At 38.1% G+C, this 18,434-nt stretch overlaps 1 protein-coding gene across 3 annotated transcripts in view; it reads right to left on the bottom strand.

Annotated features, from left to right (window-relative positions):
- Positions 1-16,939, bottom strand: part of LOC121297469 (protein diaphanous homolog 1-like) — a 133,878-nt gene extending 116,939 nt beyond the window's left edge. For all 3 annotated transcript variants that reach the window (XM_041223813.1, XM_041223814.1, XM_041223815.1), the window contains exon 1: positions 16,216-16,939. In XM_041223813.1, coding sequence (XP_041079747.1) covers positions 16,216-16,326 — 111 coding nt within the window. In that variant the 5' untranslated portion in view covers positions 16,327-16,939. The remainder of the gene's footprint in view (positions 1-16,215) is intronic.
- Positions 16,940-18,434: the final 1,495 nt, after the last annotated feature.

Raw genomic sequence — 18,434 nt, 5'->3', positions numbered from 1 at the left:
TCACTCTGGGCTACAGTGAGATTGACAGAACTGAGCACCAGACAATGCATTCACAGTTCTGTAGATTCCAAAAACACACCCTTTATGTCATTTATGACCCTTCCTCACTATATTCTGTATATGTGGCAAGTTTCCAAACCTCAAAAACATTATTTTACTCCACCAACACCACAGACAGGCAAGCAAGGCCCCCCTCATTCCTTTGCATCTGTTATCTCTGAGATTCTCCCATCCCCCATGCAACCAAACAGAGCAGAGGACCCTTCTCTCCTTACATTCCTGAACTCAAAAACCCAACATACCACTTCCAGCTTCTTTGTTCAATTTGTAACAGAAAATAACATTATAAAAGAATAATCAGTTCCAACACAAAAACTACTACACAATTCCTTAGTCGCTAAGATTAAATGGTTGTACAAAAACACAATGCATAGTACAAACAGGAGCTACAGTATGGTACGTGTTACAAATGTCATAAAAAAGAGAAGACAAGGAAAGACCTCTCTCAAACCAAACACAGCCTCAAAACACAATCAGAAATTTGCAAACAGTGCTGGAGGCATTTTTGCCACTCCCTTAGTGCATATTGCAATGCTGGATTTCATAACCATAGAGTATTTGTAGCTATAAATATTTGATTTCTATGCACATCTGAGATATTTCACCAGATGAGAGACTGATTTGGATTCCTTTTCAGTGATTTGATCCCTCATGTGTAAACATGCCTCTGACAGCTATATGATAAATCACATTTTAAAAGTGCAATTATCTTAACCTGACACCGCCTTATATAAACTGAAAGTGGAAACTGGGATTGTTGCTTCAGTAACAAAAGGAAAATCAAGATATACTATTTAATTTCACAAGAAATTCTCACATCTTACAAGGGGCTGAAGGAAAACTTACAGTTTACATTAATATTAAGATAAATTGCTGCCAAGAACAAGAGTCTGCTTTAACCCCATAAAAAAAGATCCCTGGAAACAGAACTGAAATTACTTTGAAATGATTCAAGGACTTTGAATAATGTATTGGTCAAAATATTGTTATCACCACATGATATTTAAATAACAGTTACAGTATACTATAGCTGGGAGAAGTGTGATACAGCGGAAGAACCTAGTTACCCCTAAAACCTTTTACAGACAATAATTGAATTACTGTAAGCTCAAAGGCAGTCTCAAGTTACCAAGCACAACAGTACAGTACAGCCACTAGGCCATGCCAGCTTAATCAAAAACATTTTAAACAATTACTAGTACTGTACATGCCTAGTACTGCCTTTGAATAAGCCTTTAATATAAAAAAAAAAACATAAGAAAACAGGGAGGCCTCCTTCTTCAGAGGTGTACTCAATCATTTCAGAAAAGTGCAAACCAAATACTGCACTTGTCTTTGTCTACATGACCCATTAGTCCAATAACAAAATGTCAGTTAAGGGGCAGTGTTACTTGTGTTTTGCTTTATAATGAGAATGCAAGTGCTGGTGGACACTCATTATATACTCGAAAATGGGAACCATATCCAGCCTGCCTTATCACCAGTTCTGTGTTATAAAGAGCTACCATATAGCGAGGGAACACTGCACAGTTAATTAATGTAAATGTATCTGCAGTTGTAAATGCAATGTGCAGTTCTGGTCACCTCGCTATAAAAAAGATATTGCTGCTCTAGAAAGAGTGCAAAGAAGAGCGACCAGAATTATTCCGGGCTTAAAAGGCATGTCATATGCAGACAGGCTAAAAGAATTGAATCTGTTCAGTCTTGAACAAAGAAGACTACGTGGCGACCTAATTCAAGCATTCAAAATTCTAAAAGGTATTGACAGTGTCGACCCAAGGGACTTTTTCAGCCTGAAAAGAGAAACAAGGACCAGGGGTCACAAATGGAGTTTAGAAAAAGGGGCATTCAGAACAGAAAATAGGAGACACTTTTTTACACAGAGAATTGTGAGGGTCTGGAATCAACTCCCCAGTAATGTTGTTGAAGCTGACACCCTGGGATCCTTCAAGAAGCTGCTTGATGAGATTTTGGGATCAATAAGCTACTAACAACCAAAGGAGCAAGATGGGCCGAATGGCCTCCTCTCGTTTGTAAACTTTCTTATGTTCTTATCTGGTTAAAATGACTAAATTATATTTCAGATGTGTACTATGTGCCCTTGTAACCCATGATCTGCTGCATTCCTAGAAAATAAATCACTCGGGTATATATAGAAATACATTCAACAAATGATTAAGATTCAGTGTTCAGAAATGACACTGTTGACTGGTTGCCATGACAGCCAGATAAACGGAATGCTTTAGTATGCTTGATACTGATGAAGTATGCAGCAAGTTGGCAAGCCATTACTTAATTCTTCCAAATCACACAACACACCCTAAGACCAGCACCACGCCTCCTGCTGCAGCATTTCAACAGGAAATCATTGAGATGTACTCACATGGGGGAGTCATTACTGCAATACTTAAAACAGGAAAAAAGACACATGGATTTATTTATATTAGAATCCCCTGCAGATCAGGAAAGGAGGGAGAAAGCAGACTCCTTCCTCTCCTTTACTCAATGATACAATCTTTTATTTAATGTTTGTTTTCTTTTACTCTATCTCCAAGAGCTACTGTTGTTCAACATTATTTCACTCTCACTTTATACTTTGGCTTGCTGCTGGTGCCTTCAAACAAGGTAATCACAATTATGTGAAATGGTATTTATTAACATGTACTAAAAAAGGTTGTGTTGTGTTCTTGATTTTTTTTTTTTTTTTTTTTTTTTTACTTATAAACTTTACGTATACTCTCAGTATATCAGAGGTGGCCAAAGTAGACTAGTCCTGGTCATTGTTGCAACTCTGCTCTAAATTGTTTATTTGAATCAATTCGTCCCCCATCCAGATCCTAAATTAGTTACCGTATACTCTCCAAATAGAGCCCTGTCCCGACTGCCCATCCTTAATAAGGGCCCTCGCTCGTTAATGCACCTCCCCCATAAATTTTTTCAATACCTTATAATATGTTACTTAAGTCAAAAATTATATATTTCTCACACACAGTTAAACTAATCAACTGTTACTGATTTATATTTTGTTTAGTGTTTATTTGTAATAAATTAACATTTTTTAAAGATTTTGCCATGGTGAATCAAGCCTTCTGTGGCATGTAAATTTTTTCTTTTTTTTCGTTTTTTAAAAAAGCGGCCACGTTTCCGCTTTCCAATTTCATGTCTGGAAAAAGCTGCTAGAGGATTTATGCTTTAAGTTCAGATATATAGAATTTTTTTTTCCCCTCACTGTACCAGTACTATAGTGGTAAAGGTTCTCACAGAGTTTAACATCTGCCCTGACAGAAATGCACTGATATCAGCACTGTCATTCACTATGCTGAAGGAACTTATACAGTAACTCTTTCACGAGTAGCATGCAGTTAATGGATCATAGCATCGGAAGAGTGAAGGAAGCATACAATTTAAAGCAACAGGAGGAAAGCAGACTGAGGAAACCGTACCCTGACCACTGATTAATCACTCCAATAAATCACCAATATCACATAGTCCTGTGACGCTACTGGAACCACACGTCAGACGGTATCTAAATCACAGTCACTAAAACCAGACATTACTCAGCAGGAGTGGTTAACTTAGAGCCAGATCTAGAGCGCCGATGCTCTGATTTCTAAAGACTGCTGCTTTCCAAATGAATGCCCTACCTGTCTTAACATTTCCTGTCATTTGATAGCAGTAGCCTCTTATTAAAAGGAAACTGCACAGGCAGTTGCAAACACACTGGGCACTCTGAAAAGCACTCTCAGTGGGACTACCTATTACCATCAAAACATTAACAAGTGTGGCACCGGTTACAGAATTGGGGGTTACCAAAGTTGTACACAGCAGGCTCTCTCTGTCTGTCAGCCCTTGGACCCACACCATAACACAACAGCAATTGAACTCTGTGTGTATTGTGTACTGTATAAACACATACTGTAGGTCTTTAAAATGACCATTGAAGCTTGACAGAAACAAAGTTTTTGTAGCATTTATTTTTATTACAGTCTTTCACAGGACCCATAATAATTACTGTAACTACAGTAAGGCTACAGTGCAAAGCATGTTCTGGCTTCCCCCTCATGTGGCTGTCTAGCTTATCATATACTGTACTGCAACAGCACTACCCAATAAGCTGTTGCTGCTGGTGTCTTAACCACGTGATAATGGACATACTGTGATGAAGCTTCGCCAACACCACAAAATGATATACAAGACAGCACAAACTGCACAGACACAACAGGGCAGGCACACCACATCTCCTTGTGGTTGAAGACAGGAAGCAACAGTTGTTGCCAATTCTGTGTAACTGATCAGGCAGCAGCTAGAACCGAGCATGCACATACAAAACAGATACTTTTGCAACCTCAACTCAAACAGGAAATTATGGCAAATGTCTGCTATGGTGGAGAATGATTCATTATAAAACAGGAGCTCAAGGACAATTCCACTCAGGTCACTAAGAAAGAACCCACTCACTGAGTTGTGCATAACCAAGAGGGAGTGAGATGATTGGTCTTGTTCTCTTTAAAGTTAGGGTAAGGTTTTTTCCCATTGCATTCTAGAGAATTCCCAGTTTAACAATGAAAGTGAGGCTGAGGTGGAATGCACAAAGTTCTAATTGCAGAATACGTTTTCCCTGCATGAAGTTAATTGGGGGCAGTGCGGTCTAGGGGGATCACTAGAATTGCCTTGACACAGAGGTACTGTAGCTACGTCTTTGTTTATTTCTTTTGACCCTCCATGGTCTGAGTTTTGAATGACGAGACAGAGTGACAGCAGTTAGGTGGTGCCCTATTTTCATGCTGTGACCTGCCTTTAGAACCTGTATAATATAAAAGTGTGCAATGTGCTCAAGGACAGTTATTGAATCATTTGTGTTAGGTTTATATACACAAGTGAGTTACAGTACAGATGTAGCTTCAGTCTAAACCAATTAGCATGTTTGTCCTGCTTCAGGATAAACATTAGTGGAAAATCACTGTAGCTTACTACTCTACCTTGACTGCTATAGACCTACATTTTCTTTTTTCTTTTGTGCTTCACAGTCAGTTATAATGCTACAGTATACGCTAATACACTGATAAGCTAAAACAAGGAAACCACAAATGTGTAGGAATATAATGTCAAATATAATCTGCAGGAAAATGCAATTTGTTAAATGACAAACACAAATCCTGATTTCAATACACAGCACACTATAGGACAAAGCAGATTATCCATTGCTTAAAGCAACTCATTTCCACAAGCAGAAAAATACAAAATCCACAACTGTTGTTGTTTGCTGGCCAATCATAACATAAAACAATGACACCAACACTAGCTTCAGATACAGTGGGTCAAATTATGAATCCATACAAAACCAGATAACTAGATAGACAGACAAATAGAAAGAAAGAGAGATATGGAACACTGACTGATACAGTTCTTGATCAAGGGTGTACCACTGATTACCAGTCGGTATTACCATCACCTTATTTTCGATGCCCATCTCCTCTTAAACAGGGAGAGATAGCAGACATCAAAGTGACGTTACAATGTGGGATGCAGGTCCTTTGAAGATGGGGGAAAACCAGCAAACAAACAAGGTTTACTGCAAGGTCATGGTCAGTGTGACAGTTACTACAGTTTTTACTGTATACGATAGATTGAAATAGCCACCATTTCAGAATTTAAAAAAAATATATATTAATACATTAACCAAAGCCAATAGAAGTAGAGGTAAAGTTGTATGCACTTATTGTAGCTTCTCAGTTATCTACTTTATCTCTAATAATGGATGGGCTGAGAGAAACTCATATCCCAAGTGGCTAGCCTCATCAAGTCATTATACTATAACAATAGTACTTTTAAAATACCACAGTACATCAGATAATGACAGTACTGTACAGTAAGTTTCCCTCCCAACAAAAGTCTGGCCTCAGAACGTAGAGACCTAAAAGTAACAAACAGTAGCAACTTTTCTAAAGAAACCTTCCACACACAACAGTGGTAACGGCTTACAATATGTTCAACCCTTGCACACAGACAGACACACAGACAGACAGACAGACACACACACCCACCAGTGGTTATGGCCTACTATATTTTCAAATCCCCTCAACACAATGGTCCATAATCACAACCTTGAAACACTGGAAATGTTTGTTTTTAGGGGTTTTTTTTGTCCTTCACTATCCATGAACTGGTGCCATTGTCTGCCAGCAAAGTCAGTTTAGGTTGGCAGTGCAACCCTTTCCACCAGGATGGAAAATGCAGAGAATAGATGCGATATAAAACAGCAATGCCATCTTTCATCACTAATTGAATTGCTCATTTCCTCCCACATCTTCCTGACTTCTGTTCCCTGTTGGTCCAGTTGCTGCTTTCCCGCTGCTCTGTATTGGGGTTAAACCTTCACGGCTGGCATCACAGACTTCGATCAGCACAAATGGCTTTATTATATTCCCCGACCAGTTTATTCCTAGGTTCTGTTGTTCCAATATTAGGTTATTATTATTTTTATTTTTTTTCTTCAGTCTGCCTAAACCTAGCTTTGCACTTGCCCGGAGAATCTTAAATGCCAGGTCTTTGTCATTTTAATCTTAATCATATGACCTTTCAACTAATCCAGCCCCAGCTACTGTGCTTTACATGTATTGTACACTGAAGTGCAAACTTTATACATTATTAAGCAGCATGTAAAAAGCTACTTGCTCTTTAATGGGGCAGCCAATTACAACAATTTAAATGTACAGTATTAAATAAATTTAAAAGCATGTTACTGCTACGGTACCTGCTTTGTTCCACCTGGACTGTGAATTAAAATGGGTTTAACCCAAAAAAGCATGCACATAGATATGTTTTAGGTGTGCATTGAGGGTCGTAATTAGCATTGACACACACTGTATCAACTGAGGAAACTACAAACTAGCACTATACTGTAGTGTAGCTACTGTAGTATGGAGCGCTCAAAATACTAGCAGGATAAAAGCCTGCATTGGGATGGTAGCAGTTGCTTTATAGTGTTTTACTGTGAGATTAATTAATCACCTTGTACTACAAGCTTGACCTGGAATGCTGCTTGCAGTTGTTTTGTGTTGGAAACAATAGCACATAGAAAAAGAACTCCCATTTACAAAACAATCAGCCAGGATTTCACAGTAAATCTGCAATGTGTGGGAGGGCAGAACACTGTCAGCACCTTGCGTGGCTGGAAGTTTGTGCAACCCCGTCCAAGAGTCACTGCAGGAACACCAGAGTCATGAGAAAAGTGGGCTTTTGTGTTTCTACATTTCGTTTTTTAAACTACTTACAATCTAAAGTTAGATCTTTGATGAGAGGGATTGTGTCTGGCCCTGTTTCTAAAGATTAATGAATAACATTACACTTGGATTCACACATTTAGAACACCCAGTTATCCTTGTTAATGTATGTGTGTTCAGCCTCATCTTAAATAAGCCTGTTTGACAGTGGACTTTTAAATCCACATGTCAAGTACAGTACCCTGGGCACAGGGTAGGAGAGGGAATCCTTGGGAAGCAAAGCTACTGTAATAGGCTCAAGCAAGACTACAGTAATAGCCAGTTTCCTCAAACAAAGAGCTCTCACAAAAAAAACATCAGGTGATGGAGATCTATGAAACACACAACTTAGGCCTAGTTGTTTACTGTAAATACACATACCAAATAATACATGTGTATCCCTGGAGCCTGGCTAATAGATATTGAGCAGTTGTGCTCAAGCAAATTCACTGTCTTAGGATGCATGTAACTGTAAGCACAACTTGTATTATTCAATAGGGCACTTACTGCAAGTAGTGAAATACCTATGAGGTATAACTGCTTATTGAGTGGCACAGCAAGCTGAAGCATTAGTCTCAACTCTGGAAGCCTGGCTTTTGGATCCAGTCACAAGCAAAACGAGTGCCTTTGACCCTCGCCTTTCAGGAGCACAATATTCGTACAGGTACATAAGATCAAATACAATTCATTACAGAACCAGGCAGTTAATATTTCAAACCATTCTGCTCTGTGATGAGTTAATAATGTAATCCTTGTGCCTGAAACACATGCAATGTTTCTTGTAATTTAACCAAGTCCTGACAGCAGGTTTAATATGTGCATGTACTTTAATCCTGTTGTTTCAAACGGTTTCACAAAGAAACCATTTTATAAATTGGGTTACTGCAGGTCTCCCTAAGCAGTCATGCAGAGAATGCAATAACAATCGAATTCATCTGTTTTTGTTACTCTGTGCTAATCAAAACCAACTGGAAATGAATAAACTATGGCACAAGCTAGGGAGACAGAGGGACTGAGCATTTCTTTATTGATTTCATGACAAACTACATGCCAGATGTAGAATGTCTTTCATCCGGTAAAAGATACACATTCAAGTCAAGATGACAGAGTAACCAGGAATACAGTATTGAAACAATGCAGTCCAAAGGATCATTAGATCCTCGATTATTTTCACAAAACTCACTCACCTTGTCGTTATCCTTACTTAAGTGTGCATGTAATAAATATTCATAAAATCTATAAATACTGCATTGGGTAATTAATGCAACAGTTCTAGTTTCATAGCATCTGCTAGACGGCAGAGACTGCCGGCATACTGTTTGCTTATTGTTACACTGACAGTGTATGAACTGCACTGCTGGACAGAGTTTCAGTGTTGAATACTGAAAATTCTTCTAACTAATGTTCTTGCAAAGTTGTGTTAAATTCATGTGACCAGTTCCCAAGATACTATAAGTTCTACACATTGAATGCACTGAAAAACTATAGTAAAAGTAATGAAAAACCATTGATCGATGTGCATTCTCTCATACAAAAAAAGCTCTTTAACAAGTAATGTGTGCTAAATAAATGGAAACCAAGTAAATTAAATTGTATATCACAAATTAGGAATAAACTGAAGCAAAACTAGTTTACAGAAAGCCCAACTGAAAGACCTCCAATTTCACATCGCAGCACCCAATTAAAGGCATCAACATTCAGAACGTATCAGTTTTAGGGAGAGCAAACTTTATTTTGGTAATGGAAATTTGCATCAAACCAGAGGAAACATAAGAATTAGCTCACAGAATGTTGTCAGCAAAATGTTGTAGTTCATCATTATCCCTGCATAATCCATTATTTAATGAAATATTTGTGTTTTCTATTTGGATTTGAAGACAATATACATTAACAATTGAAATACATATCACACATCAGTAATTCAATTGCAGGGTTTCAGAAAAAAAAGAATAAACAAACCATTACTCACATGTGACCTGAAACCATTGTATTACGTGTTACTTGTACACTAAAGCCTGTGTATACTCTATCATTAGTTGTCAATCATAAAACTGTCAGTGCTGACTATACTGGCTTTAGCTTACTGACAACCAATTGTAAAATAATATATTCTCTAGTGTTCTTGTGGCAAAGTAGTCTCATACAGCAGTATACTATAACAAACCATAAAACACCAGCTGTCCATAACTCATGCTTAACTACTGTGGGTCACATGAACTAAAAAGTATGCAGCACACCTGTTACCATTGTTGCTGTGTAAAATAAATGCATGTTATGCTTAACAAAATGCCTAGAACCCACTAAATAAAAACAGCTCTTAAATACAAAAACACCCATTTACAGTGGAGTGTGCAAAGATGGATTGTGTAAAGGTACAAAGTCTTCCCAACAGTCGAGGTTTTTCTTTCATCCACAAACCCCTTTTTTTGTTTGTTTTAAAGCATTCATTGCTATAAACAACCTAAACAGTGTGTAGCTACAGTGGAGGAGAAAAAAAAAAAAAAAACAGTACAAATTAAAAGACAGAGAGAGAAAGACCTGGTTAAAACAACATCCTGCCACATTAAGACGTATAGAACTTCTGGGCCAAGTTCTAAACCATGCACTACAGTATACCAGTACAAGTGTTGTTGAATGTATTAACATTGACCAATATTCTGAAATAGATGATTAACACTAAGAGCCACTAGCTGTCTGACCTTCGCTAAGCTGACGTGCTCCTGTGGTGCATGGCAAAGGTTACTGTGTACTGCACAGCATACCATTGTCTGGTTTAACTTCACACCAGTCATATAATTGCACTGTAAGTATTTAAAAGTTAAATGCAAATCAAATACACCAAATAGCTAGTAACTTCATAAATGTAATGATTCATATTGTATGTGTTGGATTGAAGGAAGGGCTGACCCTTTCCAATGATAATTAGGTATAAGCTTAAATAACACCCATTACTATGGAGACACTACAGTAGTCAAAAGGTTGGCCTACTTGATCATTTCTGAGTATGTACCCCTTGATATTTAACTATACTGATTTTTCAGGGAAATGTTTAGTAGAATAAAGTAAGCTACTGAAGGATTAAAAAGGCTATGTGTTTATTACCTGCACGGTCTGCTTTGGATTGTACAGTACAATAATGAACATACCCAAAATAGTACAGTACAAGATGACAAACTTCTTTTTTTTAATCTAATCTTATTTTAAAAATAATCATGATCCGGCATTGTATGTAGTGCATGGAAGCACAACAGAGGGAAATTTTAAAGGTCGTCAATACACTTGGGAATTGCTACTACAGTAATTTCAGTCTCTGGAAATGCCACATTTCCTGCCTGAATTTTGTAATTCAATAAACCATTCAATTTTTAAAACAGAAAACAACTTGGTTAGGACAGGTCGTTAAACAGTGCACAGCAAAACCACGTTAACATGCAGAAGAAATTTCTCTTCGAAGAAAGTTCCAGTGGTTTATCACTGGCATTCACTACTGACTGGGGAAGAACCTTCAACATTTTCACAACAGCATGATGAGTGATTATTTAGGGCCGCCTTTCTTTATCCAATTAGCTCCATACTAAATTTAGCCAGACTTGATTCACAAGCTTACCAATAAGTTGAACAGCAAAAACAACGCCAAAAATAAACATAATCGTTCAATGTTTGTTTATTTTCTTTTTCCTTGGGGGGGGGGGGGTTGTATCAGGCCAAGACTGTACTGTACTGTACAAGTTCTTTTAGGCAGATATGCAGCATTCATTCTTCCAGTTTACACGTGCAGGTCCCTTGGTACAGCACATGTTCGTGTTTAGCCCCACTTAGTTTAATCTTTTTTTTAAGCTAATAACAGTTGTGCATTTATTGTCTAATAATAAAGACAGGAAGCTTGTTAAAGAGGCAGGGTGGTATGGGGGCAGGGAGAAGACCCTGTGTCAACAACTTGTGTTCTAGCAACAGTAGCATTTTCTGGTTTAAGGAAACTGTAAAACTAGATCCCTATTGGAATCGCAGACATTTATGTCACTGCAAATGAAACCTATTGATGATTGAGATGGCAAGACCTTGGAACATACAACTGAGTTGTTGTGGAAATCCTCATGTACGGTATTTGCATTTAGGATACTTGAGGTAAACGAAGATCCAATAACCATTTATTTACTCTGAAGACAACCTCTAGGATACACACTGATCAGATTCTTTACCTGTTTAAAAAACCAACATGGTCACTTCAGAGAGATTATACTAATTGCACTAACTGCTTACAGAGTTTGCAAAAAGGCTACTTTCCAGGCTGCATGATTCTGCTGATCCTGGTTGTACTGTGAAGTTCACCAGAGACCCCACAACCATATAGGAAATCACTGCTGGTGTTGAAGACTGGAATGGGAACGATGTCACCAGTAGGTTCGTAACACTTTACAGAATTCAGATACCGGCTTTAACCCTTTGCGGTCCTATGTCGGACCCTGTCCGACATCATAAAAAAGACATAAAGCACAGGTCTCTAGTCGTTTTTTCTCAGGAAAAACCTTTCAATGGCCAAATGAAGTAAAAAAAATAAATAAATAAATAAATAAATAAAAATGGGGGCATATCTGATAGCCCCATGCTCCACAGGGATAACACTGACATAAACAAAGGAGACAGCTGCTTCTGCAACCAGTACTCAAAGAATATCACTGACATTTGCAGAGCTTTTTGAGATGTTACAGTAATAAAATAATGACTTGGATTGCATTATTGAGGAGTTTGATGATAAAACGAGTGATCAGGATTGAATTTATCAGTATGTACGTCTATAAAGAGGTATGTGAAAAATATATCCAACAAGGGGTGGGGCTTGGCTGGAGATGCAGTACTGAGTGTACTTTTGCGATTCAGTGCCTTTTAAACCCATTTTACTCTGAAAAAAAAAAAAATTAAACAGCGCGTGTAAAATAAACAGTGCATGTGAAAATAAATTGGACCGGACATGCCTGACAAGCGCTGAATAAATGGACTGCAAAGGGTTAACATCTGGGCCTAATGCTGTATCTGGACAGGGGTTTTACTGGGCAAGTCTTATATTGTTAGGGGGCTGTTTGGAAACCACAACATTCCTGAGCCAGGTCAAAGCACAGAATAACACAGCCCCAGCCTGAGTACGAATACTCTATACAAGCATGACTTGGAAGACATCCTTTACACCTGGATGAGAATTCTGAGGAGAAACTGGATGTTTCGCTTCTGCAGATGAACGATCACATTGCTGGATCAAAACCCCACCTGGTTTATGGGGAATTGCAATGGACAAAAGAACAACAAAAAAAAATGTCTAGTACGTATAATAGTCATATAGATAATTTTTAATAAATAATAATAATAGGTTGACTTAGGCACACATTTTGGAGCTTATTTGACAAATTTTATTTTGGTAAAGTAGTCTCATACAATAGTATACTGAAATAAGCACCAGATGTCCACAACTCATGCTTAACTACTTTAAGTCACATGAACAATACCCAAAAAGATCATTTTAAATGACCTTTGCAGGAAACTGGCTGGCTAGCTGGGCAGCACCCCTTTGTGCTTTTATTTTTAGAAACAAAACATGGTCAGCTGTGAATGCCATGTCAGCGACCAGCTGAGCATACTACCACCTCCACAAACATCCCTATTTTCCTTCCTAAACTGCAAGGATTTGTAAATGTTGTTGTGGTAGGGGAATGGTATTCACCCAAGCATTAAATGAGCAGATGGTCTACCTTAAATACACTACAGCAGACTCTAATCTGGAGCCCAGTATTACGAATTGACCTAGTGTATAATCTGAACCGCACTATAACAACATACTGCAGCAGTACAGACCAAACGTCAGTATCCACAGTCCTATAATGGATTTCTATACAGAGGTCTCTGTGTTTTATTACTGGATAAGTACTGATTTGTGATGTAATGCAAACTGAGTTAGTATCGAAAAAAAGACAAGAACAAATCACAGGACCCAGTCCGGTTTGGATAAGTGAGAGACTACTGTATAATGAACAAGATCGTTTCAGTGCTACTACTGTACCTAGTCACACACTGTAATAATAATAATAATAATAACTCTTTATATAGCGTCTTTCATAGTGGACCACCACCACAAAGTGCTTTACAAGACACAAATTATGCATCAGCTGCAGAGTCACTTATAACAACGTCTCACCCAAAAGACAGAACACAAGGAGGTTATGACTTTCTCAGGGTAACACAATGAGTCAGTGGCTGAGCTGGGATTTCAGCAGGGGACCTCCTGGTTACAAGCCCGTTTCTTTAACCACACAGCCTCCTATTAATTGCTGGCCTGTGATTTTTTTTTTTTTTTTTTTTAATTTCTTTTCTGTCAATGGTTTCTGGTGGTTACAGGTCTCAACTACTTAGTCTTAGAAGATGCTTTATCATTTGGCCCATGCAACATAGATTAGCCAACTGCATAGCTGTTAATGTGTCTTTTCCTGTGCATTATCTTCAAAGTTACACAAAATGCATTTTGCTTTTAATGTCTGCCGTTATCTTTGACAGACTTCTGGGTCGGAAAAGCAGTCAAGCAGCTCTGTATAGTAAAAGGAAACGACTTTCAAACTCTGTGATAAAAAGAGAAGTAGATCTTTGCAGTCATCACGGCAACTCAAACACAGTTCTATGGTGGCTAGCAACTATTAATATTTTGTGCATATCTTTATGTGAACTGGCTGTTTATAAATCAGTAAAAATCTAAAGCTTTTCCTAGTGTTGTCTCTGTCCTAATTCTGCTGAGAAAGCAGGGACTTCGCTTCTGCTCAGGCATGGCCTCCCGGAAACAAGTCTTAAAAAAGTAAAACGGATTAATTATTGACATGTAAATTATTGAGACCCTCATGGTTATCTTGGTATTTCTTTAGGGACACAAAAATGACAGAGCATTTGTAACACCTGGGAATGTTTCAATATAAAAAAAATAACTAAAAAGGCTATGACAAAGAAAGAAGGAAAGAAACTCAAGACAGCATAGTGGCATACAATAAAGCAACAGGTTGACAGGTTATATTTAAACTTGTTTCAGGTTGGACACATCTTTTGACTGTTCTGAATTGTCATTTTACCAACATTCCTTCCATATTGACCTGTTGCTTTAGGTCAGGCTTCAGCAAGCTTTCTCCCGCTAAACTAATATTTTGCTGGTTTCTTCATGATCCATTTGGAAGGATGTGATCAGGTCCTATCCAAATGGTCTTGTGCTGTATGCTGGCTTGCAAATTAAATCTGTCATAATGTGCCTCTAGCTAAGCAACAGCCCATTTAGAGATATTTGCTGATGATCCTGGATAATACTTAATAGATATAATCCTGTACTTGAATGGGATCACAAGACTACATTTTTTAAAATGGTCTGTTGATTGGTTCATCAGAAAATTGTTGTTTCATTTTACACTAAATCGAAAAGGTGTATTATCAGAATAAACTCAGGTGTACACTGAGATTGAAAATAGTACACAAAAAAAAAAATCGCTCCACAGTCATACTTAACATAACAGGTTAAAACAAACAATAAATCTAACTAATAAACTGCCTTGCTTTCTTTAAATGGCCACTCTATATCAACGTTTAAGAAAGTTGATAGCTTCCTAAACTCCACGTGGTCAGAAGAATGTGTATGTATTTACTGTACAGCTGTCCAGATATAGTGTCTTTCCAGGCAGGTAGAGTAAATGCCATATTAAAATATACACAACAGAAATTGTCTCTCATTAATCCTGGTCAATCCAGAACTATACTGAACAAAATGTGTCATAGCAACTAATGGCTCACTCCATGATGAGGAGGCAGTGTGGTCCAGTGGTTAAAGAAAATGGTTTAACCAAGGGTCCCCGGTTCAAATCCCAGCTCACTCACTGACTCACTGTGTGACCTTGTGCAAGTCACTTAACCTCTTTGTGATCTGTCTTTCGGTTGAGATGTTGTAAGTGACTGCAGCTGATGCATAGTTCACACACCCTAGTCTCTGTAAGTCGCCTTGGATAAAGGCATCTGCTAAATAAACAAGTAATAATAACAATGATCTACCTGTGCTGAAAGATGTTGCAGTCATTTACAAAAACGTCTGTGCTGTATGTTTTGTTTTGAACAGCCCAGAATGTAATACACAAGACCAACTGCCCACTAAATTACAATACAGTACTGATGTAGCTCAAAAACATAACATTCTCGACAATCAAAACCAAACAGCCTCCTGCATTTAGAGGTGCTGTGTGATGAGATGAATGATGTTAATCACCTTGCATTGACATTAAATGACAGCTGTTGATGTTTGGCTTGAGTGTTCAGAAAGTCTGAGCTGGACAGCATGTTTCGGTCATTTTGTCTTACACAACATACAGTGCTACGTCCCATACTGAATGTTCGGTTTAAAAACAACAATAATAATAATAATAATAATAATAATAATAATAATAATAATAATAATAATAATACAATTCTTGCAATGTTGCGTTGGGATCTGAAGATGTTTCTTTAATTAAATGAAATTTAACACGCTAAAGGAACCGACTGCAACACTTACTGAAATAAAATCAGATATCAAAGTAAAACAGCTATATGAAAAATGCAATTGACATTGTAAACTCATGCTTACTTTTAGAAACTCCCTCCCCTGTATATCTAGCACACTGGTACAACACGTTCCCATATTGAAAAGCACCATAACTTAAACAACAAAACAAACAAAAAAAAAAAAACTCTCTGGAAAATAAACATATATTATTATTTTTGTTCACTCTAAATGTGTTTTTTCGTTAAGAGGGAATCGGTTTAATTTAGATGGCACATACGGCTACATTCCAATGCATACACCATATTCCGATACTGAACAATAGAAATTAATAATTGAATTACTTACAAATTTCTTTTTCCCATCTGCGTCATCCAGGTTTTTCTTTGATTTCTTGTCTTTGGTGCTTTTGGAAGAAGGTACCCCAGCAGACGCGGAGCTAGCACAATGCTGATCCATTTTGTTAAAATATGAATACAATACACACAACCAACCTCGGCGACTCCTTATTCCCCTTTAAACCACATAAATGTGTATAGCCAGCGTCTATCCGTATCTTCCTTTTAGGGGGAGAATTCTCGACTGTGACCCCCCGAGGCCTGAGCTCAGGCTGCCGGGCAGAATTCTACTCCAAGTCCCCCTCTTTCACCGCCTTGCTAAAAAGGAGGGAAATTTAAACCGACCTCAAATATCAGCAACGGAGATAGAACGTGTATTTTTTTTACAAATGTATATCTTTTTTTTTTTTTTTTTTATCCTCTAGTCTTCCCAATAGTTGTACCTGTTCAGTACTAAATTATAATCCGGGAAGCTATTAGTTTTCGCTGCAGTTGTATTTACGATTCTGAAAGTTTGTATTCCAACAAGTAGTTTATTCTTAATATTTACTTAACCTGCACACGTTTTCCGTATTTTATTAACCGGGTTTCCCATAAGTTTGTTTCCATGGCTGTCAAGGTCCAGCTAACCTAAACACTACTTGATGAAAGTGGGCTTCCTGTCTCAGCAAAACAGGTTACTAACCGAGGGAGGGACCAAAATGGCAAAGCTTCACCTGAATGCAGGAAGCAAAACTGAGCAATAGAAAGCCAAACATGATCTCACTCGTCTTGGGTAGCCTAAGGGGCCACCTTCTGGTGAGAAATACAAATTTACTTCAAGTGCATCTATCCCGTTATTTATGTATGCGTTTGTTTAATGTGTTTTTTTGTTTTGTTTTGTTTTTTATACTGTAAATTAGATTTATTAATACATTTAAACACACTGAAACTGAATTTAATTTTGAAAACTGATATTAACCCTAAGTGTACAGCATGTTCCAACACAGAAATCAAAACAACCAACAGATTTGAGTCACTTCAGAATTGTGATGAGCAGAACCAACAACAAGAGAATGAAAGGAACAACATCCAGGACCCTATTGACAGTGGTGACAAGACAGTAAAAAGAAGGGAGGTCATGATTGTTGGGGACTCCATATTGAGAAACACAGCAAGTTCAGTTCGCAGTTTGGACCCCCTTACTACAACAGTGTGCTGCCTTCCGGGAGCCTCGGTCAAGCACATCACTGAAAACGTGGACAGGCTCCTAGAACGAACAGGAGACGACCCGGTAGTAGTCGTCCACATCGGTACAAACAACATTGGAAGAGACAGACCAAAATCCCTGCAAAACAAATTCAGAGAGCTAGGAAGGAAATTAAAAGAGAAAACCAAAACTGTGGTATTTTCTGGTATACTACCCGCACCTTGCAAAGGACCATATGGACAGCTGGAAATAATTAATCAAAACCAATGGCTGAAGACGTGGTGCACACGGGAAGGCTTCACCTATCTTGATCATTGGACCACTTTCTACAACGAGGACTATCTGTATAGACGGGATGGACTGCATTTAAATAACAAGGGAACCAGTCTACTTGGAGAAAAGATCCTCGAGCAGGTTCGGAAGCATTTAAACTAGAAAGGAAGGGGGGAGAAATCAACAAAAAAACAGAAGGGAGACCGCATCAAAACAAGAACAACAACTCAGGTAAGACAACCATTAAATGTGTTTATCTAAATGCTAGAAGTATCAGAAACAAAATTCTAGAACTTGAAGCTACTGCACTAACAGGTAACTATGATGTGATAGGTGTTACAGAAACGTGGTTATCTGAGAGTGATGGGGACGAATATAATATTTGTGGGTATACACTGTATAGGAAAGACAGGCAGGACAGAAGAGGAGGAGGGGTAGCGCTATACATAAGAAACAGTCTTGAAGCCCAGGTGTTAAACCTGGACAAAGAAAATAAAACCGAATCAATATGGGTCAGAATAACAGACAAAAATTCAAAGGGCATAATAATAGGAGCATGCTATAGACCGCCAGATTCAGACGGTGAGCACAATAATCTGTTATACAATGACATTAGAAATGTGTGTAGCAAAGGAGAAGCCATACTAATGGGGGATTTCAACTTCCCCCATATAAAATGGGAAAACCCGGTGGGTAGCGCGAAGGATGAAATAGAAATGGTGGAAATGACAAATGACTGCTTCCTAACACAATTTGTGAAGGCACCC

The sequence above is a fragment of the Polyodon spathula genome, chromosome 22, assembly GCF_017654505.1.
Source record: "Polyodon spathula isolate WHYD16114869_AA chromosome 22, ASM1765450v1, whole genome shotgun sequence".
Taxonomy (NCBI): Eukaryota; Metazoa; Chordata; class Actinopteri; order Acipenseriformes; family Polyodontidae; genus Polyodon; species Polyodon spathula.
This window is presented reverse-complemented; position numbering and strand designations above follow the sequence as displayed.